The 20,153-nt window shown below is 30.8% G+C and overlaps 1 protein-coding gene across 2 annotated transcripts in view; it reads right to left on the bottom strand.

Moving 5' to 3' along the window:
• The window catches only part of LOC126832741 (uncharacterized), a 28,516-nt gene extending 9,989 nt beyond the window's left edge, over positions 1–18,527 (bottom strand). For both annotated transcript variants that reach the window (XM_050563637.1, XM_050563636.1), the window contains exons 1-2: positions 18,316–18,527; positions 9,201–9,362 (exon numbers count right to left, since the gene is read on the bottom strand). In XM_050563637.1, coding sequence (XP_050419594.1) covers positions 9,201–9,288 — 88 coding nt within the window. In that variant the 5' untranslated portion in view covers positions 9,289–9,362; positions 18,316–18,527. The remainder of the gene's footprint in view (positions 1–9,200; positions 9,363–18,315) is intronic.
• Positions 18,528–20,153: the final 1,626 nt, after the last annotated feature.

The following is a 20,153-nucleotide window of genomic DNA, read 5'->3' as shown; positions in this document are numbered from 1 at the left end:
AAATCTTTGGGATGTAAAATTGAAGTACGGAAAAATGTCCACGCCAAGAAATGCGCAATGCTTTAAACGCTTATACAAAAGGCTGCCTTTTATACGTGGTAATAATAATAATAAATAATAATACTATGTTTTAAACAGGAACTCGTAGCACTGCTAATGCGATTTTACTATACTACCGCTTGTGTGTCAAACAGAGATAACGTAGTACGTGAACGCTGAGTGTCCCATCTTATAATGATTACCCATAATAAAAGATTCGATTAAGATTTTAAATACGAATGCGTTTAATTTGTTTTCCAACACTGTTGAGTTTTTGAAAAAAAAAAATACTATATCGATAACAGATGAAACAACTGTGTACGATAAATCTAAAATAAATTATCTCTGTTTGAAGATCATATTTTATACAGTTCACATAATATCAATAATCATCTTGATAATTAATATTATTTGATCTTTATAATATTTAACTGTTATTTAACTATTATACTATTTAAGTGTTGTATTTACGTGCAATTTTTTTGAAAAACAGAAAATTTGGCTGTTAGATGAGTAATTATTAATATTGTTATATCTGTTTGCATCAGTGTTATGAGAATGTTTGAGGTTTGTTTTTAGATATTGTCACACTTGAAGAGAAAATTATTTAACTAGTAAGTTTAATTTATACCCACGCTAGTTTCCTTTTTTTTTTATACTTGACTGCCTTGTTATTTAATTGCTCCAAAGTTTTTACACAGACTATTCATATTAGGTATCTGTTTACATGAATGAACATGAAATAAACAAATCTATTATATTTTATTAAAGAGCATACACACGAGTACATAATATAATAAATGTGAATTTTACGACAAAACCGCTTTAAATTACTTGTTCTACGATTTCTGGATCAATAGATTGCAGGCCATAGCACGATCAAATTTTATACATTATTAATGAGGGAAAACGCATTCGTTTTTATGGATGTCGAAGAAGGTTTTGAAATTGGATTAATACATAATATAATCACTAGGAGCAAACTAAATATTCGTAGCATTCATAGTCGTTTAAACCATAAGAATTCCAATCGATAATATCGATTCGACGACAATGGAATTTTTATTATTTCCACTGTGCAGAAAGTCTTCAAAATATGCGAGATACGTGTTTGACAATGATCGAAACCGTTGTCTAAATGTAAGGCGTACCATTAAATATTAAATGTTTGAAGAACTCTCGAGTATATTATGATACTTTCTAAAGTTTTATTAAAAAAAAAAAAAAAAAAAATACATGCGAAGAGGAATTTCGCAAGCTCTATACGTACATTCACGGGCAATACCTACGTTTTCTTAGAAGTTATAACATTGGCACTGGACCGAATTAAAGTTACGAAAGTCTCGGTAGAATTTCTAAAAAAAATCCTTCATGAAAAGGTTTCTATTTTTTAATCGTGGGGCTCAGAAAAAAGCCTAATGGCTTCGCGAAAAACAAGTGTCTACTACGAGTTCAATTATTGTTCTGTGTGGCATAGGGCTTTCTTGGCGGCGTTGCACGACTGAGTAACGGTCAAAAAGAAAACTCAAAGTCCCCATACCGATTGTAATGCACGCACAGGGAGTAGTATACAATGTCGGAGTTATTCCTAACGCGTACTGACCATTAGCCAACCGCGTGACTGCACGAGCCCCGTGTAAGTTTATATGTTTGTCAACAGCGGTATTAAAATGTCGGTTTCGTTTTCTTCTATAGGGTTTACACGTCGGCATTGTCACCCCCACCCCCTCCATAAAGACGCATGGGGTGTCTATTCTCTTACCAAGGACAAAAAGTCTTTGTTTTGCAGCCGGCCGAATACAATTTTTTTTTTCTATTTACTGAGAAAGAACAGTAGCCGCGGGGAAAAAATCGAATGCGAATGAACAAAAAAAAAAATACAAGCTTTGGTGTTCTCTAGTTTTGCCTTCTGATGTTGTCTTTTGTTTTACTTTCCAGACATAAACTTGTCGTCTTGTCGGTGGTCTTAAGTACGCAGGCCGGATGTAGGGCGACGGCGGCGATGCGATGGCGAAGGAATGATTTTAAAACAAAGCAACATTCAAACAAAATCTTTTCTCGTGTATGTAATATTATGCAAGTTGGGAAATCCTTTTAGACGGCACTCGAACGTTGTACAAGAGTGGAAACGTTTTCGACGTTTATTAAATTAATCGTTTTGGAAAAACGCGAATGACGTTCCAAAAAAAAAAAAAAACGTGCCATTACTGGTTTTTCACTAATAGGCACGTCGTATACAGCGTGTGTTTGCGCCTTTTAAAAGTCAACCTTAATACGATCGATAACAGAAAAACGTGCAAACGTATATCAGCAACCGTCTATTAGATTTATTTGTCAACAATTATTTTGGAGACGTTTGAATATACATATGTCGGGTGTATCAAGCCGATATGACAGACTTATTTACCTGTTATGTTCAATTCTGAAATATCATTGTTGATCGTGGCACCCTTTTTACTGATAGTTTTTTAGAATTATTTCTAACATACATAAAATTTTCTGTATCCTAATCATTGAAATCCAAGACAAATTTAATGTCGGTTTCATGTGATTTCTTGAATAATGTCGTCGTCACATCTTATATTGTCTGCACATGCATGGAGGAAACATTATTATTATTCAGTGTCTGGCGCCGCGGCTTCCCCTCAAATAGTTGTATTTATTGTTTAGCACTTGCGACCAAAGAAAGAAAAAAGTCTGGGGACATGCCAGTTATTACAAGTGCAATGCACTAAGTGAACTTAGTGTTCGATTAATATTTACTATCTGATGGGTCGTTTGATATTGTAATACCAAAGTTTTCAATTTAAATCAGAAATTGTTGATTGTTATATTTAAAATAAATAGGTTTTACAATCATTTGCCCTATTTATTTACAATGGACGCACGTTTGTGTGTAAACAGCTGAGACGTTGTTCGACAATGATAGAAGTAAAAAATGGAAGTAATACTTTCCGTTAGGCGCAGCAGTAAATGGAAAAAGACTATGCCAACAGTTTGTATATGCGTAGAATATTTTCTTGAAAATTGTAGTTCTTAGACCATTAGTTGGAAAAAAACAAATACTTTACTGTAAAAAAAAATTACTTAAGAGTAAAATTGATATTTTATGAGGATCAATTTTTACAATCTCAACCTATGATGTTTTTTGCAGTTTTCAAGAATTTAAATAAATGTATATTTTTTTGAGTAAAAGGTATTACACTTAAAAAGTATTTGTTATTTCATTTTATCGACAATCAGTTTAGAAAATGCAAATGTAGTTATTTATGGAAAAATATTATAATGATTGTTTTAAGGCGATTATTAATAAGAATCAAGTGATTAAAAAACATTTATAACGAATAATTTCTCTTAATAAAGTTATTTGTGATTTGTTTTAATCCATATAGATGGACATTTTTATATTAAACTCACTATATTTTTCCTCTTAATCGATGGGATACAAAATATTATTTCTACAGTGCACCTTTACTCCAGGAGTTCTAACTTGTTAAAACTTTTCTTACTTTACTTATATATTAAGGAAAACCAACCGCTATCCACAAAAATCATACGAACTTTTTATGAACAACTCTGTAAAATTAAAACGGTATTTTCTCCGAAGGTAGATTGTATAGTTTATACTTTATAGGTCCGCATAGACATACATAGTTTCGTTGAGTGTGTTTGTATAACCTCTATAAAACATTGCGAGCAAAGGATTCCTACATCCGCTGTACTGATTGAATTATAACAGTTGGTGGTCGTAGATAGTATTTCTTTTTACGAGTTGGCTTTTCCATTTGGATTGAATTTTAAATTTGTTTTTATCAATAATAAAATTGTAACCCCGTCCTATATCGTGGGTTGATATATATATAATGTAAAGTGCATACCGGTGCGCACAGGGGAATTATGTTGTTTATTGTGTTTTTGGTTTGTGCAACGTAATTATAATAATATATTCTTTATGTCGGCACTATCCAAGCGGAATTTTCAATGTTTCGAAACCTCATGCATACATCTTTAAGTTTCTGAAAAGTATATTATCACAGGCCGTTGTATCTTGATGCTGGATTAGATCACTTGGGTATAAATCGTCTACAATTGTTTGATACATTATTTACAGGATTCTTTTTTAAATTTGAAAATTTGTTATGTTACTCTTCAAATATTTGTTTGTTTATTTTGTAATCAATATTAAAATTAGTTTTCATTATCTTTAGTTCGTGTAGTCAGTATTTTGATTTTTTTATTGAATGTTTACATTACAAGGTTAGTTGCAAATAGTGCGATTTCCCAGGCGTCCCAGTCAACACTCAACGCACAAGACGTTGTCCGTAGAGGTTGTCATGTCGGTGTAATCGATGGAGTGAAATGCGACATTATTCGTTTTTGAATTTACTCGAATAAAAGTTAATAAAAGATTTTCATATTATTATATGTATTAGAGAATAATGCTAGGAATCCCGTAACACGCATACTAGAGCAGTTTTTTTTCATCTAACCGGATCGATATTGCAATTAAAACGATGGGAACGAAAACTGTACTCCACGGGAGAAACCCCATTTGGAAACGACTCCCGTTGTTTCTGTTGTTGTCAATCAATTATTTTTTTCAGTTCAGGCGGTTGTGTAATAACGCGTGTCCGCATAGACGGTGGAACTCCATAACACTGAAAGGTCGACTACGGTTTGAACTTTCTGATAGCAAGATATACTGTTCTACGGGTGGTTGATATTTGTTGTTAAAATATTATTATTTTTTTTTATAGTATTTTTCTGAAGTTTTATCAATTTAATGTCATGAAACCGCAAATGGTTAGGCATAAAAAAAAAAAATGCAAAGTATACCAAACATAATTCTACTGGGAAACTTTATAAAATTATTTGCCGATTGATATTGGCTTTGAAAAGAGTATCTATTTTTTTAAAAATATTACTTCAATATAAACATTCACTCGACTTTTTTTTTACTATAAAAATGTTAGTATCAGTATAGGTCTAATGGAAACTCAACTATTCTAATTTACATTTAAAAAAAATATCACACTCGGCTTATTCGTACATCCATGCATATAATATTTATCTAGTGTATACTCAATGGTAATACATTTATTTCTTTGGAAGATAAACAGATTTGTGTATGTTTGGCCGTTTGCATTATGTATGTTGATGCTTCCCAACGGTCGCCGTTATAGATGACGGATAAGTCACTACCGTGTGTTCAGTTATTTATGTATTTCCCTTTATGGAAATATTCAAGAGGGACGATATAAGTACAATATCTTTGATCGAATGAAAATGTACTTATATGGGCATTTCATTGTATACATACTAAGTATTATTTGCTGATGCATCGTTATCGTTATTGCCTTCGTTGAAAGTCCTGATTTTTAATCCTTTTAAACAAAAGTTGAGAACAACCTATCCAATGATAATACAATTATAGGGTTTCCGGATTTTTTCTTTCGCCAGCCATTATCAGGAGATTGATTAAACAAAAAAAACCAACAATCACACTATATTGATGTTCGGGTCATCGCTACATCACTTGTGAGTTGTACTTGCGAGAAACCGTGCAATCGTTTGAAGTTAACGTTATTCAAGATTAATAAATTAACACGGGTTATCCGCATTAGACTTTATAATATAATTTAATAGTATAATAACCGCACTAACCCCATTCGCTGAGCAGTAAAACGTCGGTTCGACTTTTGTTTATGGGATCTAATATATAACGTTAAAATCCAGCACAAAACACACTGTGTAGGTGTACTCTTTATCAGCTACTACTTTTAAATTTTTTTTTTTTTTTTATATAAATAGACCGATTTAATAAATCACTTTACTGTCGCGTTTTTGTGAAGGTACAGCTTATAATATGACATTGGGTGCAGTCGGTATACGTGAATTTAATTTCAAATCGTTTACCTTGTTGTTGGGTTGTCCCAATAGAAAAAGGTGAACAATGAAATACGAATTGATTGGAGTTCGCGTGCGTTTTGCCAGCGGTTTCGGTATATTATTTGGCACGCATATTAGTATAATGTAGTGTTTTTTTTTTTTTTTTTGTTATACTTGTACATAAAGCATCTGCAGAAGTGACGGGTAGGGCGAGGTGAAGATCAATGGCCGTTAAAGGCATGGCGACACATAACCAGCGCACGCGAATAATTCATAGTGTATCATATGTATATAGAATATATAATAGTGTAGAATGGTGAATTTGATGGCTAAGTTATTGAGCAATGAATTAAATGCCGAACAGCGCAATGCGGGGTGCCTTGCACACAAGACATCAGACGAAGAAACTAAAATAAAATCTAAAACTTATTTTACACAAGCTATTCCCTTATGGTTGATTTTCCGTGTTCGTTAACACGCGTGTCGAAGCAGTCCCTTTGACAAACAAACACATAGAACGTTGGCTAATTCCATCCTGTCGGCCGGGACTTATCTATTTTACTTGGGTAACGCGCATTGACAGTTTGTAAATTGAAAAATTCATCCCGTCGCTTTTTAACGATCTGTAACGGTCAGCTTCGAATTTCCAAGTTGCAAATCGATAGCCAAATATTCGATGATTCATTTTTTTTCTTCAAAAATCGTTATATATATATAATATATGTTTATCCATCGAATAAGAATGGGTACGGTTTTAAGAAATATAATAATATTTTATTATATAACCGTCATATTGCCGAAATAATAAAATGGTATTAATCTCTATAAAACATCCAGTTTTATTGTGTGCTATAAACAAAAACTATAATTATTTAAAACAAAAAAATTGACAATTTAAAAATAGGAAATCTTGAAATTATTTTTTAAGACCATTTTTAATTAATTTTTTTATTTGTGGCCTCTTACCATCTAATCGAGAGTAGTTAATCTGAAACACGTTAGGCAAATGTTTTCTCGAGTGATCCATTTAAACATTACTCAGTTAATGTTTATTTGATAGTAATAAAAAAAATATTAATGGCCCAATATTTTTTTTAGCACATCTATTTAGCTTATCTGAAGTATTAACCGGAAGTTATTGGTGTTTTATTTTTTCACTGAAATATATTATCTTGATCTTAGTTTCATTTTTAGAATGTAGCCGTAACAAAAATTGCAACAGAACAAATTGAAAAAATCAAGTACCTGCTAAGTGCTATCGACTTTTTTATAATTTTAATTTGTTTTAAGATTTGTCGAAAGAGACAGTGAAAAAAAAATTAATGAATATCATCCGCATAGAAATACATTGAAAACATTATTATCATTTAAGTAAGCTTTTGCACATTTTTTATTCTTACGACTTCAATAGGACTTATCAGCAGGACTTGTTTGTCTGAATACATTTTAGATGTGTCTTTTTAAATATAGGTTTTTACCGCCTATAAATAAAAATAAATCAGACATCTTTAGCCGTATTATTGCATTTACCATTGCAGAATGAAATCCAAAATCCCTATAGGGGATTGGAGCTCGACACAATTGGCTTGTTGATTTATTACCAGCGGTTGGTTTTGGTTTTAGGCTCACGCCTATGGTGTACGTTTGTCTTTGCTGACTTATTCTACGACACGGCCATGTTGCATCTTATAATCGTCAAACAAATCCTTAAGAGTAAGTAAAATAACGTCAACGTTTCAAGCCGTTTTGTAAACCAAGTAAATGCAATCTACGAGTTAAATTTCGGCCAAAATGGCTGTTAAATAATTAAAGAGTTACATTAATCTTCAGTCTGACGAGGACAGTGTGTCAAAATACCTGTTTAACTAATTGGCCAGAGGTACACGAACCATGTTAAAATATGCAAAGCGCATTAATAATCCGTTTCCTCGTCTAGCAAAACGGTTTTAGTACAATTCAAAATGAATAATGCTTTGTTTTGAATGTTCGGTTCATTTTGGTTGAACACAAAAACTGTGTAATTTTAGTATTTTAATTTTTTTTTTAGTATGTGCGAATTTGCACGATTTTTGGACATTCTACAATTTAGTTTTATAGTTTACACAAGCACGCAATACTTATTACACAAACATAACTAAAAAACTATACACAGATGTTTTATGACTAAATTTTTATCAATAATATCAATGAATGATATTAATTGTGATTGATAATATTGAGGCTGCTAAAGACAATACGAATCTATATTGCTGAGTTTCTATCATTACTGGATATAAAAAAAAATATATAATTAATATAAACGATCGATAAAAAGTCTAAACTTTAAACGTTTTTCTTGTTATTTAGTTTTCGCATAAAGACGGCGTTTCGTGTATGCATTATCACTACATGCGTGTTCTTAAGTATAATTTATTGTATTTTTTTCAGCGTTGACTGCGGTGCTAATAAAATAACAATCGCTTTTATTACCTAGTGTGTGTATATAAAACGAACATGTATTTTACATTAAGCTGTAACTAGATAAACGTGAAAAACTATTTTACATTTAAATAGTTGAAATAAAATTAAAAAAATTGTAGGTTTGGTTAGGTAATATGATTAGTTTTTAAATCGCTTATAAATGAACACGCTAAAAAAATTAAAATACAGTTTTCTTTTTGAATTTGGTAAAATTCTAATTTATTCTATTGTTTATTTTTCAGCTGATAACAATATAAAAAACAAATTTGATAACTATTTATTCTTACGTATATGTCTATAGTCTGGTAACATGATTTTCTAGTGAAAATTTTATTTTTGAAAATGTAAAAAAAAACACTAGTTTAATATTTTACTTTAAATGTTCTATTCACTCTAAATTACACATTCCGTAAAAGTTGGATTTCTGATTTTAGAAACGTAATATCATATTGTTAAAAAAAAAACAATACTTCAAAAAAATGTAATATAATGTTATAAAATGCATGGTATGTAATTGGACATATATGGTATTTCCGTATTTTTTAATTAATTAATTTTTTAATTGAAATTAAACGACAAAACTATACTGTTAGTACGTCTAAGTGTATTTGAAACAATAGTTTTGACTCGAGTAAAAATAAAAATTATATCCAAAAATCTGTATTATCAGAATTTGTCAAACCGGGTTAAGGTGAATTTTTGAAACTATAAATTTACTAGTATTTGGTAAATTAATACAATTATATTGTGAGTAATTAAAATGGAATACTGTCGATATTAAAAATATTTAATTAAAATGATTAAATTTTTACCTTCATCTTGTTGGGGTACAGCGAAAACCGATGCAGTGATAAACGATCCGGCCGCCAACAGGAGCAGAACGTAATGGGCGGCTAGCATAGCACAACCCGATGCTTATAACGCACGTTGGTCTCGTTCGCCCGCGGTCACATTTCTAAGTACACTGGACGTACCTAAACAAACAAACACACACAAACCAACAATAAATATTAGCACAATGCACCTGACATCCGTTAAAACACGATGAGTGTAAACTATTAATTTAACATACTAGACAACAAGTGATATATTGTGAAATAAAATAAAAAACACTGCCCACAAGTGTAAACTACGGATAAAGTTTGAGCATGATCAGTTTTTCACAAAAAATCAACAGAGTTAAATTTGTATCCTAACAGCATAAGTAAGTAAACCTACCGTGCTCTTAATACTTAGTTGGCATAATGAGTTCTGCGATTATACAATACACTTGTTTGGGTGTTACCCATTTGTATTATATATTTGCATTACACCAACAACAGTGACTAACGGATGTGAATGACGGATAAAAATCATTTGACGCACCGATGATCAGACAAAACATAGGCGCGCACACAGTTCTCCGGACCTAAAAAGCACTAGACCAGTAAATTTATAATTGTGGCCCTTCTCTGTTTCGATCCATGTCACCGTGGCCGTGGGTACAAACTTTAGAAACTTTTATTTCTGGTTGCAGTTTTAGTGCACAAAAATCAATAGTTTAAACCTTGTAGTTTACTATACATATGCGTCCACAATATGGCTGACCAATTAATAAATTATACACGCCATTTGAAAAACTAGAACTATTATCAACAGCAGTAATATATTTTAAAACTTATTTTATAATATTTCATTCGATAAAGTCGTATAATAATTTGCACAGTAGTTTTATTGTCAAAAAAATACTTTACAAAAACACAAATGTTTCAATAACTTACACTAAAAATAAGTTATATTCAGAACCTCCAACCAAATTATATTTATAATTCTTTCCATTATTAATATATCATTTCTTAACACAAACAAATCGTTTTGAAAATATTTGGTAATTATTGCTATGTGTACCGTTTAATAAGCATACTCCACTTTTATTTAATTCACGCATTTGATATTGTATCTTATTTCCATTTTTCATTATTTTACGATTTTAAAATAAATAATTATTTATAATTATTATGTAACTATGATATTCTAAAGACTTAAAAATATAAACATTCTTGAACTCTTTAAATTTATTTTATGGTTTTTTTTATTACCAATACCGTCTTTCGGGGTATTTATTATAATTTTCAAAAGGATATTAAAGTAAAATATCGTTAAGGATTTTATGAATATTACCGGTACTTAATTTATAATACCCATTAAATTATTGATACCGTTAATGTCCTATAAAATTACTGAACAGTAATGATTATCACATTGTATCGTATTGCGGTCAGTGTACAGACTGTAACTAAATAGGCCTTTGTTTGACAAGAACTGCGTGTTTCAATAGACAAAGGCTCGTGTCTAAAACGAAGCCAGTTAAAGTATAATCGGATAAGAAAAAAAGAAATAGAAGTAATGAATTACACACAAAAAGGCGAACAATAGGTAATTTCCTAAAAGCTACCTCCAACGAGTTTTGTTTACCTTTTGTAGACCAACGGCATACATTGTAAACAAAAATCTTTTATCTTCCATGTATGAATATTTTTACTCATTAAAATCATCATAACAGTTTCAAGAGTGATAAAAAATTATACTTTGTAGTATTAACTTAAAACCCCAGCAATCAAATTATGCATGCTACTCTTTTATGTTACCACGAGTATACTAATTAAAAAAAAAACGTCACGTTTGACGAGGGCGTATAAAATTTAAATAACTAATATAATTGAATATAATGATGATCTATTTTAAAAACATATTATTAACTACTCACTGAATTCACAGGTCACCCAAGTTTTATTCAATTTATATATTATGTGTTTATCACTATTTACAGCTCAAACGCTAATTATAACTGGCGTGACAATAACAATAACACTTATCATTTTTAGTATTAAAAAAAAAAAGTTTTGTTTACCAGACTAAGTGGGTTAGTTTCTAAAAATTTAACCGTACAGTCGTTACCGATGAATTCAAGTAACAATAGCATTCGTCCCTAGGCCCTCGGCTCGCTGTTAAGTCAAATCTGAGAATGCTGAGAGACTATCTAAATACGCTTAAACATTTAATGCACCAGTGCTATCAAAATATTTGGATAATGTGACAAAAAAAAACAATTGGCCAAAACCGTTGGAAAGTGGTAAATCCGTAAATGTGTGCAATATTTATGGACACTTTGTCTATTAGTGTTACAACATGGGCTATTGTAGTGACTGAAAGGTTATTTTATTTTTGTTTAAACTACTCAATCGTATGCATTAAGGGTTTGAAAGAGATTCGCTTATTGTTTGACTGCATCAGAATGATTCATCGCTAGTATTTCTACACTGGCCAATGCGTTACATAACCAAGAAAATAGGTATTTACGGAGGTTTCATGTTAATGTCACAATGGTTCTTTTAATTTTACTTTTAAAAGTTTAATAAGGAATTCACGGCAACGATTTTTACATTTTATGTTTCATTCGTGGCACGTGACGTTCCCACCGTTAACGAGGAAAAGTATGGCGGTGACAGAGTCAGAGTGGTCTACCGGACCGGTCGATTATAAGACTGGTGTTTTATTTTTTAATTGAACTATATTATCTTGTTCTTAGTTTCAGTTTTAGAATGTGGTCGCAACAAAAATTGCAACAGAAAAAATTAAAAAAGTCAAGTACCTGCTAACGACTTTAATTATAAGCGATAAACATAAAATAATAAAACTTTCATCCAACTATTGCAAGTAAATTAAAAGTACAATCAAATAAACTCGAGAGAAATAAATAGGAATAACAAAATATACACATTGCAAACATGATTTCCTTAGCTCTTAAAAATGCACACAAAATTACATAAACACTTAAAATTACCCTATAAGTATCATTATAATTTTGTTGGGGGTTTTGCAGGGCTCAAGCAGTATAGTTACGGTAGTCCATATCTCATAAAATTGGAGAAAAAATTTACTTAATGATAATCGAAGAAAAAATAATTTATAGATAGTGTAAATCTAAACTTTTTAGCTTAAACTTTTTTTTTAATTTCTTTGAAATTGGTAAATAGAGGTTTTTGTTAGTTATTTTAAGCCTGCTGTATACTTTACAATTTTACATAAACTTTTTATTGATATGATAAATCTGATACAATAACCGGTCAGAAATAGTTTTAACACAGCAACCATAACTCGAGCTAACACATAGGTAAACTTAAGCTAAGAGGAAACTCAAATAATATTAAAAGGTTTTATGTTTCTTTTGAAAGTTCAATGCACAGTGGTAACAATTAAACATACAATTATTATGGTTGGAAAAAATGCTTTAAAAGAACATTAGTTGCAAACCTCTGCATATCTTTTATTTAGTTTTTCTTTATGAAATTAAACACCAAAGAATAATCAACATTTTTTTCCATCGCAACCTTGTATAAACTTATGACTCACGAAAGCAAACGAATGCTATAAAAACGGCATTTGTAATCGCTTGTGAGATTACAGTCCTACACGCATGGAATGTAATGTACATTTCCAAAAGTAATTTTGTACACGATATTTCATAAAATTAAAAATCGTTTTTTATCGCATGTTGTATACACTTATGAAACCTATTACGCTTTTTTTCCCTTGTTGTATGACTGTCAGTTGTCAAGCTATCGTTCCAGTTAAACTTTCTTATTACTGTCGAATATACAGTGTTAACTGTTATAACTTATAAAAATATGCAATAAGATTTTTTTTTTAAATGCCCAACACAAATAGTTTCACCGATTGGTATTGTTTAAGCGATTTGTTTTTTTAAAGAATTTTTTTTTAAACTATTACGTTAATTTTATCTAATTTTTAATATTAATAATGGAGTATTATGTGTAGAAGGAATAGAGTAGGTATTATATCTCTAGTACATATAATATATAGAATTCCTCATTGGTGATTTTAGTCGCACGACTTATATTTCTTATTACTTCAAAATAAATTAATCCAATTTACATAGTTTATCATTGATGCATTGTGACTTAACAAATATACGTCATACTTATTTGAAACAATAATAATGTTTTTGACCTTTGTAGTTAAAAATAACCGTATAAAGCATGGAAAAAATATCATACAATATTTTTCTTTCCTTAGAGATTATTAATTAGTGGTGTTATTATAGCTAACTAAGTAGGTACTTAAGGAAAGAGTCAGTATTTACTTAAAATAAATTAAGATTGATCGTTACTCAATTATTCGCGCTTTTATTGAATGGATTCTTAAGATATTTTTTGTTTCACGTGGCTCATTAACTATTTTTATTACACTACGGGTGCCTCAGTTGAATTACCCGATAAATGTATTATCGTTTCGAAAAATATACACCATAATTAACATGATATAGACGGATATAATAGTTACAATTTTAATTTGTGGGTTTCAAGAAAAGCGATTTTTTAGGTAAGCTTGCTAAAATACCAAGTTTTAAACAACCTCCAAAGTAACTCCGTACTTTTTTTATTGGTGGGTAATAACTAATAATAATAATAATGCAAGCTTGATAGAAGTCGAAAACGTGTGAAGAGATTATTCAATGATGCAATACTAATAAAATGTTGACTATGCCGTATGTACCTACAATATTTAAAGTAAATATTTGATAACGCACTGCTTAAAAGTTCAGCAAACTTTACTGCTTTTACATTGATGATTTACGTTATCGCTATGGATGATATCATTTTTATTTTTATGTCTCCGAGGACCATATTATCATAGACTTGGATAATGGACTCAGACAAGTGACCGTATTATATAACAGCTCTAAAGCCTCGAAGGCGTGTAGACTTGATACATTAGTTTCGCTCAGTAATAATTGTGGCGCACAGAGCAATATTGGAACTGTACCAACCACGGTTCCAGACGGCAATCGTTGTTTATCCAATGTAATAAATCGGTTTATAAAACTTCAAGAGGCATCGCGCTGCCATGACAAAAAACTATATTATTTCTGCATTTATCAAAGCGGACCAGCATATGCCCGTGAATGAAATATATACCTATATTTGCGAATCGTGTTATGAACCTGAATAATTTCTATTGTTTATTTCAATACTAAATGTGTACAGTGTGTTTTTATAAAAATATACCATTGCTAGTATAAGTTAATACCTAATTATGACCTAAATATGTTTACAAAAGCAACGCTGTTGTAGTGATATAAATGACCGCGGTGTCGAATTTTAAGTAACCTTCCATGTGAATTTTACGGTCAAACCTTTTTCCGCGTCCGTATAGTTAATCAAAGGGATAGCGCAAAGCAAAAAAAAAAAAGAAATACACAAATTCACATAGTCAGCATTGCCCGTAAACAAAAACGTTTGCAGCTTTCTCGCAATGAAACTTAGACGAATAGCTTTAGACATCAACATACAAATGTGAAAAAGGGATCTATTGTAGTAGTCATTTTCTAAAATTTTAGTCAATCTAGACTGTACACAAATACAATGCATTACACTTATACAATTTTATTGGTAATAAACTGTTGAATTCTTTAATCCTCAAATTAAAAACTAATAAAAATAAAATAAAACGCATACAAGAAATTATAATCTATGTGATAAGTAATAGTCTGATTAAATTTGTATAAAGTTAGCATACATAATACATTTAACATTTTTTTTTATAGACTTGGTTAAGTACAGAGTATTGTTGGGTTAAATTTTAAGCAAACATAAATTACTGGTTACCTTAATACGAGTGCGCATCAATGCAATACAGTTAATAATGAGTTTCTTATATTTTTTTTACGATCGGTTTTACCATTCATTGTTACTGTTAATGGTGTTTTTGGATTTTAAGTTTCGTCCAAATGCTTGTACTAAGAGATCCAATCGAAAAATTCCTTCAGGCCATCGTCGGACGTCACCTGTTTGTAATTTTTAAAAATGTTTTTTCTAAATATTGAATTTAATAAACAATATTATATAATTTATAATTTGTAAATAATTTGAGTTATTTAATAGGTTTCAAATGATTATTAAAGTTTATCCAGTTTAATCAAGCATTTAATTCAAAAATAGGTACTTCAGATTAAAATTAGTAGAAGTAGTTAATTATATTTTAGATTAAAGGTCATGAACAAACAAGAAAAACTTAGAAAGTAATTATTGGAATTAAAATATGTAATTAAATATAAACCGTAATCTGTAGTGTGAGTGTTTTGTTTTTTTCATAACATATAATCTCTATTTACGTACCCCAAGTAGGTACATAATTAGTCATAAGCTAGTTAGGTTATTGATAACTATGAACACAATAAATAAATACAGAAGTGATATACTAGGGTGGTCCTTATTTAAAATGTTTATATACTTAGTAACCGTTGGATACATTAAAGTTTATAGGGTTTTTTATTAATTATTTGTCATTACACTCATAAGAAATTAATTGTGTTTAAAAAAAATGACTTAGTGGGTGTTGTTGGATAAAAATAACAAAAAATACAGAATTATTCAGAAAATAGACATTAAGAGGGCGTCGCACCGCTCATTTTAAAGGAGTAAAGTATAGCCAATTTTGTACAAAATCTTAATTTAAAGGTTAAACTGTGATGTGTAATTATTAGTTCAATAACTAGGACTCTATTTTGGTAGTTAATTTATTTTTTGGACTATCACAGCATCCTTGAAAGTGATTTAAAAATGTTTTTTCATCTCTATATGTTTAAGCAGACTGAAAATAATTCGCTTAATTTTGGTTTTAGAGTAAAAGCACCCATTATAATATTAAAAGAAAACAACATTCCGGAGGGCAAGACGTTGCGGTTTTTTTTATTATTCCAAGTATAACGCTCAATACATAGTTTAGAAACAACGACTATTTTAACATTTTTAAATGACTGAACTTTTCAAAAAACGATTTTTTTTTAAAAACACACCGTCTTGTCCTCCAGAATATTGTTTTCTTTAAATTTTATAATGGGTGCTTTTACTCTAAAACCAAAAGTAAACGAGTTATTTTCAGTCTGCTTAAACATGTTTTTACCACTGAAAATCACCGGTGCGACGCCCTCTTAACAAAAATTATGACATTGTCAAATTGATTTTCAATTACACAAAACAGCATCTAATTACTATGGTTTTTTAATTTAAAAAAAAGTAATATTGCCATATACTTATCAGAGAATTTCATAATCTACGTTTCATTATAATATTATCATAAAATCATAATTATGCAATTGATATAAAATTGTTTCGCCTGTATTGTTTGTAAAAATTAAAATTTTTACTAAATTGCAACTGGCTTAGCTTATTAATAATTTTTGGCTTATCATCATCTACATTCGAGCATATTTGTATGCTCCAATTATCTATGTTTATTACTATTTTAAATTACGAATAAAATTAACTATAAATTAGTATATGAAACGTTGTTTACGGTGCTTTTTTACTGTCGTATGATGCATTTAATGGACATGAATATATTCGGGGAACATGTAATAATAATAAAACGTTATTTATCAGAGACATAAACATTAATTGTTTGAGAAGTTATTATTTGAAACATCATGCAAACTTTCGAGCAATTTAATGTATATATGTATAGGCACAATTGGTTATTATTGTTTTAAGTGTGGGACCGCATACTTGTAAATAATACATATTTATGTAATGATAAATTGTTGTTTTTCAAGCTAACAACATTATGCTGCAAACTTAAAAACGACGAACCTAGTTAGGTACTAAAACAAAGGGCAATTTTCGGTATAATGGCGTCAGTATGAGTTATGAGTTAAACTTCATCGGAATACAGCGTTTTATGATATTCAAGTACATCGGTGATCGAGAATTAATGTGAAATGTTATCTTACGTTTCCATAAAGAGAATAATATGCGGTTGTGAATGAAATCAGTTTTGTAGCGTTAAAAGAATTGCCGTGATCTCTTTCAGGATTGTTCCGTTTGAGATTTTTGGACCACGGAGGATAAAAGACTTTAACGAGTCGTTCTTAATTCTAGCATAAAAGTCGACATTAATGTGTTGATAAAATTCAACCGATATTAAACTTTTGACTTATCTGGTTATTTTTTGTCCCAGTTAGTTTAATTACAAACTTTAAGTTTTCAATTATTGGTCAACTATCTAACTAATTTTGTTTGTATTATAAACATATGCATGTTGTGAAAAAACCTATTTTTATTCCCAACTAACTTGAGCTACTGTGTTAAGTTAATATTACATTTTAACACAACTAAGATAATAGAAAAGTTAATTTAACTTGTTCTTGTAATGAATCAATAATATTTTATTTAACTTTATAACGAAGTTAATATAAATAGGGAACTTGCCCAATTTTGCTTTTCAATGAAACGTTTGAGAATACTTATATAACATAAAAATTACTGTGATATTGGTGTTACTTGTGTTTCGTTCAATAAGCTTAAATTATGTTGTAATAATCAATTTCAATTGTATATATGTGTACCAGTGTAGCCGAATTTCAAACATTTAAGTGAACAAAAGCTTACTATTAAAGCCTCGCCTACTTTTCAAAATATTTGTTCAATACCTTTTAACATTATTTTGTGCTTTCCTCATAACTTTAACTCGTATGTATTATTATTGCTATATGATAATAAAATACAAAAACGTACTTCAAGTATATATTCAAATGATACTTATCCGTTCGTATACTACAAGCTACCATCGTACCTCGCGATACGTCAATCCGTTAAAAGATAACAGAGCAGTGTCCGAGTTTTTGAAGTCTAAGAAAATTCACTTTTATTTATATTCGTTTCCAAGGTCGCAATTTCGAAAAAAAAAAATTGGAGTTGCTTGAACAACGTCATCTCTCATACAGTACAAGCGGTATGGAACGCAAGCAATTTTAAATGCCCTTAGAAGCGCATCGTAAACAAAGGGTTCTAAATACACCCAAGCCCCTCCCCCCCCCCACGAATTGTGCCTGTGTCCGTTTCTACTTATGTATCGCTGCTATCTTACTTAGTACTATTATTTAATAAATTTTTTTCGCCTCTCCTCTGGGTCCTAGGCTGTTGGCTTGGACTCGGCGGCGGGTCTCCTGATGACCGCGATCACCCGGTTCCCGATACGGTCTCGTAGCGGACCACCACGAACTGGTATACCATCATAACGCGTCCGCGTCCGGCCGCCTTCCCGCACACTAAGCAACAGCGTACGGTCTTATACACACAACTGAGTGCCGCCGTCGACGGGGCGCGGGACACCAGCGCGCCCCCGTCGTTTTGGCAGACGGCCTGCGGCAGTCGGCGCCAGGAATACGGCGGCCGCGCCGCACTCTCTGCCCTGGAAGACCCTCCCGCGGCCCTTCCCACACCGTTGCCCAGCCCGCGACACCGGCCTTTCGCCCCGTCCGCTATTACGGCGGACCTAATTATTAACACTGCTCCACACTTCCGTCACCGCATCCACCATCGACTTTGTACGCTGATATTATATTTATGATTTTTTTTTTTTTTTTACATTTTATACTTACATAACGGTCCGCCCTTACGTTCGCGGAATTTTCTTTTCGGGTACTTATACATGAATATAATGTATGCATACCCGTAGCCCGCACTTACAGCGGTAAGATCTACTGTTCGGATATACCTACGCAGTAATATTTAAGCTGTTTACAACGTTTAGAGGCGCGAACGACAGCTGTTGGTTGGAGATGGCGGGCAGATGGCTTGAATATATTAATATAAATAATATACATGGCATTTGAGAAAGCATTTAATAGTTGCTTTGTACACCGATAGTAAGTTATTAGCGGTAGCCCGGCCGGGTTCAATTATAGAACTGATATAAAATATTTTAACCGAATTGTTTTGCCTTGGAAATCACCCGTAATAACGCCTTTTATATTTATTAAGGGATTCAATATAGGCAAATATTGTCAAAATCTAAATTTAAAATAAAACTTTTTTTATTAAGATTTTTTTCAAAACTAGAAAGGCGGCAAAAACCTGATGTTTTTGTATGAAATACGTTTCTTATTAAAAAAATGTAGTATAGTAGTTATAGAGTTCTTGACAAGTTAGGAAATGAGAAATGTTATATGTATCAGCATTTTAGGTCAACTCAAAGTGTTTTCTACAGAGCCATATTTTCCAGTAGCAAAATAAAATGTTTTTTGTCTAATGTATTAATTAATAGGTTAAAAAAATTAGACTTTATATTGTTTAAACATTTTTGTCGTATTAATATATGCAATATTATCATTATCGTGTTTTAATAATATTAATTTTAAATATCGCATTTTATTTATGTTTTCAAATAATTGTGTTCATAAAAAAATCAAATAAACGCATTTCAACGCATGTGTGTTGATTGAAAATTATACAACGCAATTACATGTATTTTTAGTTAAATGTAATCCTAAATATTGTAGGCTTAAAAATGTAGTTAAGACATCAATGTCTTTTTTAACGGTTAAAATTTTTAGCTTTTAAAGGCCGGTAAACATATTCTATATTCGTGGGCCTGTTACATAACAAAAAAAAAATGTTTTTATAATTCGGTAAGCAACATTTAAAATTGCCTACTGGTTAGGGCCTGCATCTAGTCCGGTCCTTTTAATGGTAAAGCTTAGCCTATGTAACAGATATTTTTTAATTGAAAAACATCGAAGAAGATTAATATCAACAATGAATGTACTAATTTTATTGCAAATAATATATTTTGAAGATAGTGTTTTATTTTAACTATGTGTTTAAATTTAATTATACTATACAAAACATTTTTTTTTTTACGAAAAAACAAATTTTTTATAACAACATCAGGTTTATGCGGCCTTTTGAGTTTTATTAATAAAT

Source organism: Adelges cooleyi, unplaced genomic scaffold (assembly GCF_023614345.1).
Source record: "Adelges cooleyi isolate 19-005CV unplaced genomic scaffold, UGA_ACOO_1.1 ACOO_flye_CR_arks_rails_tigmint_CR_PRNA_167, whole genome shotgun sequence".
Taxonomy (NCBI): domain Eukaryota; kingdom Metazoa; phylum Arthropoda; class Insecta; order Hemiptera; family Adelgidae; genus Adelges; species Adelges cooleyi.
This window is presented reverse-complemented; position numbering and strand designations above follow the sequence as displayed.